The sequence below is a fragment of the Elaeis guineensis genome, chromosome 4 (assembly GCF_000442705.2).
Source record: "Elaeis guineensis isolate ETL-2024a chromosome 4, EG11, whole genome shotgun sequence".
Classification (NCBI taxonomy): domain Eukaryota; kingdom Viridiplantae; phylum Streptophyta; class Magnoliopsida; order Arecales; family Arecaceae; genus Elaeis; species Elaeis guineensis.
In genome coordinates, this window is record NC_025996.2 from 26,295,250 (window position 1) to 26,308,430 (window position 13,181).

Below are 13,181 nucleotides of genomic sequence, written 5' to 3' on the forward strand. Positions count from 1 at the left end.
TAAACTGTTATAATAGTATTTGTTGCAAAACAATATATTTTATATTATCTTTTTATTTTAAATAGTTTTGTTTTTTATTTTACTATAAATTTAGTTGGACTAGTGATATTAGACCCTTAGTTAGGTTGGTTTTCGTGCAGGTTTAATAACTCTGCCCTAAATTCTTAATTATCTATGTATTGTACATATACATTTAAGTTATATATATATCTTGTATATGTGCAGTGTGCATACTAAATTCTGTTCCCATCTTTGATGATTATATAATATTATTAATTTCTATTATTGTGTTCTACTAAAATTTGATTTATATCTAAATAATATCTAATTTATGTTTATATTAAAAAATATAGATATAAATAAGATTCAATTTATATCTATATCCAATCAAAATAAGTATAGATATATTTAATTATTAATTTATAATAAATATGAATATATCAGTATTTGATTCCTTTTTGGTCGCCATGCAATGCAAGATTTTGGAACCGTCCGGCGCTGTTCCTTTTTTGTTTTTTGCTGCTCCGAGTTGTGCCAGCCCTAGCCGGGCCGAAGTACGCTGCTTCTTCCTTTTTACCAATCCCTCGCCCCTTCGTTAATCCTCTTCTCTCTCCCGAAGCGCGAATAGAGATGAAGCTCTCCTTCTCCCTCTCCTCCAAACCCTCCTCCACCTCCCGCCCCAATCCCCCCAAGGAGGTACGCAATGGCGGCGGCAAGGCGGAGGACGTCGAGCCTAAGCCCCAATTCGTCACCGTATTCGACCCCGCCCAAACCCTAGACACCCCTGCCAAGCTCGTCATCCCCCCCATACCCAACGCTGACCTCCACCCGACCAAGAAGATGAAGAACCTCCCCCTCCCCACCGCCGACGATGACCCCTCCGCTGCCGTCGCCTCCGAAACGCGCTTTGTCCTTGACACCTCCACCGGCGACGCCCCCGCCTCCAACATCTCCTACGGCCTCACACTCCGCTCCAACGGCGCCGCCGCCTCCGCCGATTCTAGATCCCAGGAGGAGGACGGAGACCGCTGCCGCGCCACCTTGGTGGAGGACTCGATGCTGAGGAGATTCAAGGAAGACATGAAGAACCTCCCGGAAGATCGCGGCTTTGACGAATTTAACGACATCCCGGTCGAGGGCTTTGGTGCTGCGCTTCTTGCTGGGTATGGGTGGTCGGAGGGCAAGGGGATCGGCCGGAATAACAAGGGGGATACCAAGGTCGTCCTATATGAGCGGAGGGCTGGGACCGAAGGGTTGGGATATGTCCCTTCCTCGAGTGATCCCAAGAAGAGGAAGGGCCAATGGATTGCCCAGGAACGGAAGGAGAAGGAGAAGGAAAAGGAGAAACAGGAGAAGGATAAGGAGAAAGATAAGTTTGTTAGGGTTATATCAGGACGGCATACTGGGATGAAAGGCAAGGTTTTGAAGGGTTCAGTGGCCTCCAAGGTCCTTTTGAAGCTGCTTGAGACTGGAGAGGAGGTCAAGCTTGAAGGTGGTATGGTCGTTGAGTTGGGCTCCGAGAAGGAAGAGAAATTCTTGGGGAGATTGAATGAATTAAGGATTGTGGATAAGGATGACAAGAGGGAGGATAGGAGGAAAGGGGACAAGAGGAGGGAAGAGAAGAGTAGGGATGAGGAAGTGAAGAAAGGTAAGGACTTGCACCAGAGGTCGAGCAGTGGCTGTGGGGAAAGGAGGAGAACGGTTCGATGGCTCAAGAATCACATTAGAGTTAGGATAATCAGTGAGAATTTCATGGGAGGTAAGCTGTTTCTGCAGAAGGGGGAGGTCGTGGATGTGGTTGGCCCCACCACATGTGATATTGCAATGGATGGCAGCAGAGAGCTGTTGCAGGGAGTGGACCAGGAGATCCTTGAGACTGCACTGCCCAGAAGAGGGGGACCGGTCCTTGTGCTCTCTGGGAAGCACGAGGGTGTCTTTGGAAGCCTGGTGGAGAGGAACAAGGAAGATGAGACAGCTGTGGTCAGGGATGCAGACACTCATGCTTTGATAACTGTGAGGCTGGAGCAGATCGCGGAGTACACTGGGGATCCAAGCTATATTGGACATTAATTCTTGTAATGCTGACAACATAGTAGCAACTGTTTTGGGCGGAGGTAATTATTGCTATCCATTTATTTCTTGGTAATTATGTTTTTGTTCCCCCCTTGTCCTAAGTCATTTGAATTCTTTGCAACAGAGCATCACTTAATTAGAAATAAGAAGTAGCTAGAAAATTGATGCTATCGTTTTGTTATTTCCGTCATAATTCAGTTATCTTTCACAGATAGGAACTATAAAATTAGAATCCAATTCCTTATGGATTGGTGCAAAGTTGATAGACAAAACATTTGCAAAAATTTTCCGTCCAGGATACTTGATTGTACTTTCAACAATTAGACTGTGAACTACATATCATACACTTGTTATATTCCCTTTTAGACTGTGGTTGTGTATATGAAAATTTAATATCAAAGGTTCTAACAATCATAAGACAGAAAGGGTCAAAGATGAGAGGATGCGGGACATGATGACATTGTGGGCCAAATGTTATCCACAGACCTTTTATAATTTCTTTGCATATTTATGGTATCTTCAAGCAAAATGATAAAGTTATGGATGGATAGTTTGAAATTTTTGATCATGAGAAAAGCCCTGGTTTAGATTGCCAAAACTGCAACACATGGGATCTTAGGGAAGAAAGAATCTGAGGTATTTGAAGAAGATATATTGTAATCAAGCCAAACTTAACATTTCTGGCCTGAAGAAAATTGATTCCAAACTTTTGGTAACAATTCAAAGCAGTTAAATATTCTTATGTTGGGAACATCCCTTCACAGCACCCTCACCCCCTGGGGCCAAAAAAAAAAAACCAAAAAAAAGGAAAAAAAGAGCTTTCTTGAAATAAGTTAGATGAGGTATATCTTTGTATATTAAAGGGTTAGTTTCTAAATTCGCTTTATTGGAAAAAGTCATATGGTCTTAACGTAATAATTTATTCAAAGACTAGATGATAAATGTCATCATTAAAGGAGACTGGTCTACATCATCAATGACTTTTGGTGTTGCTTCTAATAATATAAAAAATTCTGCTGAAGTTTATGAAGTCTAGATGAGGTATATCTTTGTATATAAATGATGGTTATATGACACAACAACTTTGAACTGGTTTTACTTATACTTTTGAGGAAAACACTTCTTCCTATTAAAAAGACCAAAGGGACATTCAAATAAAAGTTCTGAAAAGTTGGCGGACTTTGGAGGGATCATATTTAGAAAAAATGAAAACCTGAACTATTTGACTATTAACAGGGAAAAGCAAATTCTAGAGGAATTATTTCAATCACAAATATAAGTAGCCATGAACTTAAGTTTTAACAGGTCAAAAAACCAACAACGTTTGGGTGTTCAAGTCAATTGTTTTATTTTTCATTGCGACAAAAGGCCATACTATGTGCTAAAAATATCGTCTTCAATTGACATACGTGCCATCTCATGTCATTGGCATATGCATTGTCAAGAAGTGCAAGAATGATGCATTAAGGTTTATTGTTTTGGTTGTTAGACTTGGTGGGACAACCAAATTGGATGATTATTCTAATAGATTTCTTTTGGATCTCTGCTGTAATTTCTGAGCATCTGAGGTCACTTGTGGGATGATAGAGGGGAGAGTTTTAAGAAAGCTTAGCAAATAAGGGGTTTATGGTTATCTAAAATGTTGGACACCACCACCACAGAATTTTTTTCGATACCACTCGCGTTGCACTCGATCACGTGTAGATACCGCAAGAGAAAGAAAGAAGAGAAAAATACAAGATAAGAGAAAACAATCAAGTACGTGGATCAACCAAAAGGCTCGCCTCCACGGGGCATGTAAAGCTTCAATATGAAAAATAACAACTACAAGAAGAGATCCTCACACTCTCAACTCTTATATACAATCTCTCTCAACTAGAAGCTACCCTTACAAAGTTTTTACTAGAACCCAGGAGACTCTTTGCCTCTCACAACTCTTTACTGTTGCGGAACCACAGGGTTCTTTGCCGACTGCTGCTACCACGGATACCCTATCCTCTGTTCGCCACAAGTCTTTTTAAAAGCTTCAAACCGAGTCCAGATCGAAGACTGGACTCCGATTAAAACTCAAGAAACTTTCCAAGCCATTAGATCAAGTTCCTGATCACTCTGATCATGCCCGCATGCACTGCAGGCCGTCGAATCGCGCATCGGTCCACGGAAAAGTCTGTAGACCGCAAGAAACCTTGCGGAAATGCCTGCTGGTCCACTATGGACCGCGAGAAGCCGCTGGAAAACCATCTGCTGGTCCACGCTCCTCCCATGGACTGCGGTCCGCAGTGGACCGCGATACACTGCGCGGTCTGGGCTGTGCTTACGCATGGGCTGCGCTCGCGCTCGCATGCTGGGCCGCACGGGCACCTGTTCTGCCGGCCCATGGGCCCCTCCAACTACTCCCATCTGCTCCTTCGTGCATATTTCTTCCGTTTGGACTCCGTTTGGACTGTTCTTGGGCTTGTTGGACTCCGTTCGTCATCCTGGATCTCGTTCTAGGCTTATTGTGGACCAAATCTTGAGACGTTTTCCTCAACATAAAAAAAATTGCAGTTGAGGTCAGGAGCTAACAATTGTAATTGGGAGGGATAGGTAGAGTCTTTAGGGATCTGGGTATCTGAGCTAATAAAATCAGTATTAGGCCTTTAGGTTTTGGCAATGGGTTGCTTAGGTTGATCTTAGGGGACTGGATGTGGCAATGAGTTTTAGGCTTTGTTCTTAGTACTTGTGCAGCTAGACGGATTAGGTCTGCTGCATATGTTTGCTGTAGTAAGTCAGCGGCGAGAATAATAGAAGGGAAGAAGACAGAATGAAGCAGTGTGATGGAGTAAGTTAATAGAGGAAAGAAGAGAAAGAATATTGAGGGGAAGGGAGAGGGGGGAACAATGTCTGAATAATTAGTTATTTAGAAATCTTGAACACTGCATTGGACTAACCATGGCTTGAAATTTTTGTTGTGGCTGCCAAATCAGGGCATGTCAATTTTGGCCAAAACTGCTCCAGAATTGTGGTTGGTAATTAAAGTGTTTTAATCGCTGCAGCTCTTCTGCCATTTACCTCATTCCCTTGAGTTTCAAAAGGCATCTACGAAAACTAGACATAAAATTTGCAAGTTTTAAAAAGAACTGGAAGCGTTTAGTATCGGAACTACCAGAGATTTAGAGAATAAATCCTGAGAGTTTTGGCCATCATAGTGCTTATTATCTCAGGGATGTTTAGATCGCCATCTATTAGCTTGTCATGAAGCAATATATTACACTTTGAAATGATGGGACACATAATTCTTGATTTCTGTAATCTTAAATAGTAGCTTTTGATTTTTTTTTTTCCCAAGTATGAAACCAGGGAAAAGGGTATGTACTGGGTCTAGCAATATAACATACATTAGAATGATCTAAGCTTCATGAATTCCTCTGCTTTTTTCTTTCTTTCCTTTTTTTTTTTTTAGAGATTTCCTGACTCTTTAGTCCTTATTTATTTATTTATTTATTTTTTGTCTAAAACTTTTGACATTAGAGCTGAAACTTTTGAAATGGAATTGAACTTGGTGTCTCAGCTGAAACCAAAATTAAAATTACATTCTCTGGCCTCAGAATGACACAATATCCTCTACTAAGTTTTGATTCCTTTATGCTCTTATGCCTAGGAGATGAAAGAAATACAGGGAAACCTTCAAATCTCAGTAACCATAACCATACAACTGTCAGTGCTGGTCCAAGAGCAGATGAAAAGGAGATGGGCTGCCAGTTAGGTTGATAGCCAGTCATAAGAGGGCATGTTAGACTATATAAATAGAACCAAATCTTCATATCCTGATAATATATGGAAAAAGAAATATATAGTCATATTAAGCTTGTTGTCAGTTCCTCGTATGTGCTTTGACAAAAGCTTATTTAGGGAGTAAAATACCCTGATGCATACCAGATTAACATTCCTAGACTATTCCTTCATATGGGCCCTCTTGAGGCCCAAATCAGGATTATTTGAAGTCTTAACCTTTTAACATATCCCCTGGTAGTCGGTTATTTCTATCAGCATAAGCTGAGAGACATTATAGATTAGTATGAATGCATAAATTATATGAAGCAAGTGTTAGGAAGGTATGAAGTATTTACAGGATTATATCCTTTCAATACATTAGTGAAGTCTTTAACCCATTTAATTATACCATGGTTAACATGGTTACAGTTGTATACCGTGTTCTTCCTGTTTCATTACTTTTCATATATGCATCCTTCTGGTGGAGCCCTATTTGAAAAAGGTGATCTTAACATTAATGTAGATCAATTCAGCCAAAATAGGCAACTAATGCCATGATTATTCTGTTCTTACGTACAAACAAAAGAAATCATTTCCTTGTAATCAACACCCTCTATTCTTGAAGTCTTTAGCAGCTAGCTTGGTCTTGTGCTTCTAGACATCTCCATTTGTGTTTTTTAGGTTTCATTAGTGCTGATTTGGGACTTATTGGCTTGCAGTTTTGAAGTTGCTTCACCAAAGTTCCTTTTCTTCATGCAACCAATATTTGCAACTTTATCATCAATCCAAAACTTATTTTTCACTCGTAACAATTTCAAAAGACCAAGGTTATAATCTTCCTCCTCAATAACCTACATGAACGTTTCTCTACTTTATGTGACTAGGTGGAATAATTGAATCTCTTCAAGGTGAGGTCTGATGGGATAGTTTACTGTTGAGACCTTTAAATTCTTTCTTTGTCAATTTGGAATTATGGTGTTTCGTGATGCTGCTTTAATGTATTGACAAAGCCCCTTGTTAATTGAATTAGTGATTCCACTTAACTAGAAAAGTCTTGAATTGGATCTAACCGTCTGAGAATATCAAAACTTTGTAAGAGTATTATTTTATTTTTTTTAGGACTAGGGTTTTTTAACTCGATAATGTGTAAGATCAACCTTAGTTCCTTTCCCAACATAAATCCTGCAGTTTAGTGCGAGCAAGAAATATAGCTAATTATTTCCATCAGAGTTGTTATTGTCCCTCATTTTATCTTGCTGGAATATTAGTTTGAGTAACACAGGTAAGGTATATATAGGGGTTTTTAAGACTTAGGCTAGTTATGTTAAATAATGTAAAAGAATACACGAAAAAAGGAAGATATCTATAACCATATGCATCTGTATCAAATGGCGGAGCAGCCAGTTGAACTGCTCTGGAGCTGGTTGGAGACGCCATAAGTTCAGTGCTCTCTCTCTCTCTCTCTCTCTCTCTCTCACACACACACACACACACACACTATCATATGAGAACATGGTAAAGCATTCAAACTGAATCATTGTTTTGACTTGCATAGCTGCATAATCTCTTGGTGTGCCTTGGTCACCCTTTAACTGAATTGCTTTTTGCCCTTAAGAGTGAAGTCAGTAACATCACAAGCTGATGTCTTCATAACGAATGTACTACAGAACAAACCTATTGAAGAGAAACGTGATGAATAAGGGAAGAAAAGCCAAAAAATGACTCTGTGATCTTTGTCTTGTCCCCATTGCATTTGATTGCTGTACTTCGAACAAATTTTGGAAGCTCCATCGTCTCCATAAAAGTGGTAGCATCATTTGAGAACGAGCAAACAGGATCGGTTTTCTTCTTCATTTTCCTTTTTCATCCTTCATGATAAATGAAATGATTGGAATGTGGTATGTTGGAGTGCTTATAGTTTTTGACTTGGATTTTCAATGCTCAACATCCATATACAAGATACTCTTAACCTGATTTTCTCAGTGTTCTGTTGTCTTTCCCCAAGGAGGAAACTGCTTTAAGATATATTCAGCACCCATATGCATGATATCAAATGACTTATAGCTGACAATTCAACTCAATAACTGTTGAACTAGCGTATAAGATTAAGTTATTAAAGAATTATTTAAAGCTTGAGCTGTGCCATGGGCAAAGAAAACATGTAAGTATGTTTATAATTGGATTATGAGCATTGGAATTACCTTGTTAAAAACTTGCAATATTTTTGAGTAGGAAACTTGCCATGTATCCAATCTGAGCAGGGTTAGGGTTTGGGCAAGCTAGTTGGATTGGGGAATGGATAAATGTTAGGTAAGGGTTTTAGGTTTATGTTGGAGTTAGGGAAGCTTGGATTGGGGTTAGGGTGGGGCAGTAGGAGCTGAGGGTGGATGGCTGGTGGCCTGCTAAGGATGGTGCTGAGCTATGCACATGCATGCGCACACATGGAGAGAGAGAGAGAGAGAGAGAGAGAGAGAGAGAGTAGTTGCTCTATGCTGTCACCGGTTGATGGCTGTGGATGATGGCAGACCGGGATGGAAGAGAAGAAGACAAGAGAAGAGTGTTTGACAGAGGAAGGAAATTGGAAGAATATAAGTCATATTTATTTATAATTTTATATAATACATGTAATCTGGGCAATGTTGTCAAAAGCAAAAGGCACCTTAAGGCAATAGCAACCCTGTATTGCCTGAGGCACTAGATGCCAAAAGGTGTTTGCTTGAAGAAAGCAAGTCACTAACATAAAAAAACATTCAATAAATATTTTTTTCTATCCCATGCATCCAAAAACAATAGAGGCATTATTAAGTTAATTATTCAAGTTTCAACATCAAAAATCATAATTGTCTTGTACATCAGATATTGTGTTTCACATCTTTCAAAACATCACATCAAAATACCACTTCCTATATTATCATATGTTTTTGAACAAAGTAAGCAAAAATAAACCATTGGACACCCTTTAGCAGCTTTGAAATTCAAACATGATAGCAAAATACCACTTCCTAAAACATATTTGCTGTTTCTAAACTAAACATAACACAAAAACGAAAATCATTGAACATGCTGGAGTAGCCCTTTATTTATAAGGACTTGGGTAAACCCAGGTAATTGTCAAAGTAAAGCTATTGAATCTCTAGAAGAATAGGCAAAAAAAGGGAAAAGCTATTGAATCTCTAGGGCAGTGTTTGGATACCCAAATTCTGGGTGGAATAAGGGCTTATTCCACCTTATTCCCCCAAACAGGTGAAAAAGTGGTGGTGGGCCATCCTGGTTTAGCGATTCTGGTCAACCCTCCCTAATTCCAGGCAACCCTCGTTTAGTAATTCCATGATGGACCATGGAATTGCTTATTCTAGGTTTTTAATGAGCACCATCTAGGCATAGGAATAACACTGTATTAATTGTACTGGAATAAGGGCTGGAATACCAGATTTCCAACCAAACAGAAATCTGGAATAACAAGGAGGAATAGCTTCATATTCTTATTCCAGAAATAAAATTTGGGTATCCAAACACTACCTAGAAGAATAGGCAGAAAAAGAGAAAAGAAGCTGACTGCTGAATATTGGAAAGGCATTTGACTGAACACCTCTTGATTTGTCGCAGGCGCTCGTCTGGGCATCACCTTAGTAAAATTTCCTCACCTAGGGACTGTTGTGGCACTCAGGGGCTTGCTCGTGTTTCTTGAGCACCTAGGTGAGCACCTGGAGCACCCTTGACAGCACTAAATCCAGGGTTGGATGAACACACAGTCAAGCCTCTGACCTGATTACTGAGTTTGGAAACCAGGGAAGGCTGTGTAATCAGGCATTCATGTCATAGACGCAACCTAAACCCAACCTAATTGGGTTGGATTTGGTCATATCTGGTCGTTGGCAGGCCTAATCGCTATATATTTATGCAGTGTTCTTTTCTTTGGTATGGATTAGAAATCTAAGACTCCTTACCTTCATATGCTTTATTTGCAGATAAACTTCATTTGAACTCAATCTTGTGGTCCTTAGGTCCATCTGTCTTCTGTTATTCTCATGGGTATTTCATTATGCTCATCAAGTAAAAAGAGAACTATTTAAGTGGATTTTGTTGGCTGATGCAACCATGTTCTAAGTAAAGCATATTTAGGTCTCCTAGGTGGGACGTTTGGACTCCAGAAACCAAGAAAAAAGGCCACTAAATATGTTTGATCCTTAGCTCCTATATGGCCTTTTGGTCTTTTAAAAAGGAATTTAGAATACAAGTGACTGTAAAACACTGTAATTTGTCTGATTATTGGAGCCACTTGTCAAACTTGCCTGGCAACACAAGTGTTTTCTGAAAGCCCCATCTGGAAATACCAAGAGCCTAAAGTTGTACCGGCATATTGTTTTCTTGCTTCCAGATGAATTGTTGTCTAAAATTCTAGTAGTTGAAGCATTTGAAGCTCTCATTTTCCTTTTTCCATCAAGTACCAGCTACAATTCAGAAATGAATCTTATGACATTCATGGAACCTGCATGTGTGATGCACATGACTGGTATGAGAGGATGGCTGTGAGGAAAATAGGAGAGAGATGGCTATTACTTTTTTTCCAGCATTGTTCACTATTTTAGTTCTATATGTTGTGGACATTGATGTGATTGTGAAATGGCTATGTGCGGATTCCATTGTGCCATACTATACCAGATGCCGCTTCAACATGCATATTCTGCATGTTGCAGAACCCTTAAAACAGAGTCCTCTGAGGGGTATCGTGGTTTCTCTTAAAGTGGTATCACAAAATACACTACCTCTTGTTCTTAAATTCAGATTATCAGCCAGCATTAAAATTTGCTAGTTCCACATTCAGTTTTATGTTGATTTTTGTTGGAATGGAGGTTCACAGAAGATGTAACTTAAAATATTTGTATTTGGAAATGTGATAAAGAAGCCTACATGCCTGTGGGCATGGTCTTCGGGAAGGGAGCAGCAAGATGTAGGCCAATGCAATGCTTTTGTGTTCTTTCTGCTAATAAAGTTAAAATTACATTGAAATCTGGCAAGATCATGGCAAGTTCAAGGTGTGCATGAGATCCTACATTGCATCTTATTTTGGGCTCATTATGTTATAACTTAAATTATTTCAAGTATCATACGTTGTATGCATTCATGATTTAAGTTTGTTCATATAAATATGATTATAGAAAACTTAAGTTTATATACGCTGCATGTGTTCATGATTTAAAAGTTTATTCATATAAATATGATAATGGAAAACTTGAGTTTATATATCTTTGGCTGGTAAAGGAGCAGGTTGATAGGAAATTTGTCTGCATCACCTTGTACAATGGTCTTTTATTTTTGCAATTTAGCCTTCCTTTTCCTTTTTAATTTTGCAGCCATATAACTGAGTTGACATATAAAAAACTTTCATGTCTTTCCATCATTTGGTGACTAATTGCTTGTTCCAATTTTAGATCCTGAGCGGTGAGCTCTGGCAAATTATCCAGCAATGTGGTGCATAGTTCTGGCATCTCTTTCAGATAATCAGGATATATATCGAGATCAAATATGCATATCGGGCACATTTGATATGGTGCCTTAGTGGCATTTTTCTTTGCTCTCCATCATCCCAAGCAGAAATCATCACTATTTTCTAATTATTGATGTTCAGCGTGGGAGGAGAGATGATGATGTATTAAGAAATAAAATTCCGTTATCAATATCACCATGTCTCTGTTTTTCAAGATTGAATTACTAAAACTGGAGACAGAAAGAGGTGCTTTTTGGTGTCAGCATGAATGTTTTATATTGATTGGTAATGGTATTTTGATTTTCAGTAGGTATTCTTGCACTCATTGATGTATCTAACCTAATATCCAGTTGTTGAATTAGCAGGTTCCATATCTGATTTTGCTTGGTTGGGAATCTGGAACCAAAAGAATATGATATTTATGAGAGCTAGTTCCAGAAGCCTTTGCAAAGAATTCTTAGTCATCACAAGCTTACTATTATCTTTTGACATGCTTGAGATGCATGGAGTCCTCAACTAGCAATTAGATGCTCCTACGGATTTGTAAGAGTACAAACAGCCATGACATGATTACATGTAGCAATATAATAAGAAAATTGATGTCATATGCTATCCTATGGATAATTGGACTGCTGTATTAACTCAATCCTATCCTGTTTTAGTGTTGGGAACACGGTTCTCTGTAAAGTTGCCAATCCTTTAGTTGCAACGCTTGTTTCATACTGTTTAGCTAATTACTAGTTTACCTGCTATCTTTCCAGCTTGTTATCAGAGAACTCGAACTCGTAGATCATGAGGACCGGTCAGTTTCAAGGCATTTTCCACCAAAGTTCAAATCAATATATAGCCATAATCGGTAGACCTTGTACCATAAGAATCCTCATTTGCCAAGTAATCTAATTTGTATTATATTTATTATTTTTTGTTTATTTATTTATTTACATCATTTTCACAATTTTCATTCATGCCTTTTAGGCTTTCTTATTTTCTACTTAAACAAAGGTCAGGGTACTCATGCCTTGATATCTTAAATGTACAAGCTCATATGACTTATTCTATTCTCTATGACTTGTATCAACTTTGCAGAAATCTGTAACTCCGTGGACTTAACATTTTTAACCTAATTTGATTATACATTCACTTTGACATTATTGTCTTTGTTAAATTATACTTTTCCCGTTTTTTCATCCAACATTCAGGATGCTTTATTAATTTTTTTGGTTATTTATTTATTTATTTTGGCTAGGAAAGGTTAAGCCAGGCTCCACTAATGCTTATAGGAAATTAAAGAGCACTGTTTGGAAACTAAATCAAGAAGCATCGTTGGGAAATTATGATCCCAATGGATGGACAGCAATGTTCTTAATTTTTTCTCAGTGACTATCAGATTTGTTATTTTCCCGCACATAAGCAATGCTTTCAGAGGAAAATAACCATGGCAGGATTAGAGGGAGAAAATTGGCTTTTCTCCAAGGTCTGCTGTATCAAACTGTACTTTCCCGTGTCGATTATATTGTACCATCCTGTACTGACTGTATCATATTATATCAGAAAGTTACTGGTATGATATCAAAGTTCGGTTCAATATATGAGCTGAAGTATCAAACTGATATGGTATCAATTCTTTTCAGTTTTAGTTTTTTTTTCAAAAATCAATTATTTTCTTGATTAGTCACTAAATAAAAAATAAAGATATTTGCTAATGAAATGAGTGATGCTTGTGTAAGATGTCGCACGCTGTTACAACGGTAGACCGGATGGAATTATCATGACTACGATCCTGGACGAGTAAATATTTCTTTTTTCTTTTCTTTTGAAGATTCAAGTAAATATTTTTCTGATACACTTTTGGGAAGCCATACATTGG

General features: G+C 38.5%; 1 protein-coding gene across 4 annotated transcripts; it reads left to right on the forward strand.

The window, feature by feature from the left end:
* Positions 1 to 486: 486 nt before the first annotated feature.
* LOC105043277 (protein MOS2) lies at positions 487 to 12,034 on the forward strand. 4 transcript variants are annotated; one of them, XR_012140807.1, is made up of 3 exons: positions 487 to 2,114; positions 6,546 to 6,653; positions 11,259 to 11,576. XR_012140807.1 is itself a non-coding variant. In XM_010920763.4 (2 exons), the coding sequence occupies exon 1, from the start codon at positions 631 to 633 to the stop codon at positions 2,068 to 2,070; it is 1,440 nt and encodes a 479-aa protein (XP_010919065.1). In that variant the 5' UTR covers positions 487 to 630; the 3' UTR covers positions 2,071 to 2,114; positions 11,680 to 12,034. The 4 variants fall into 4 exon arrangements, 2 of the variants coding, with proteins under 2 accessions (XP_010919065.1, XP_010919064.1); XR_012140806.1 differs by lacking the exon at positions 6,546 to 6,653 and adding an exon at positions 7,494 to 7,724; XM_010920763.4 differs by lacking the exons at positions 6,546 to 6,653; positions 11,259 to 11,576 and adding an exon at positions 11,680 to 12,034.
* Positions 12,035 to 13,181: the final 1,147 nt, after the last annotated feature.

Excerpts from the sequence above, each read along its gene's own strand:
- LOC105043277 (XM_010920763.4), top strand. The coding sequence starts at position 631 with ATGAAGCTCTCCTTCTCCCTCTCCTCCAAACCCTCCTCCACCTCCCGC.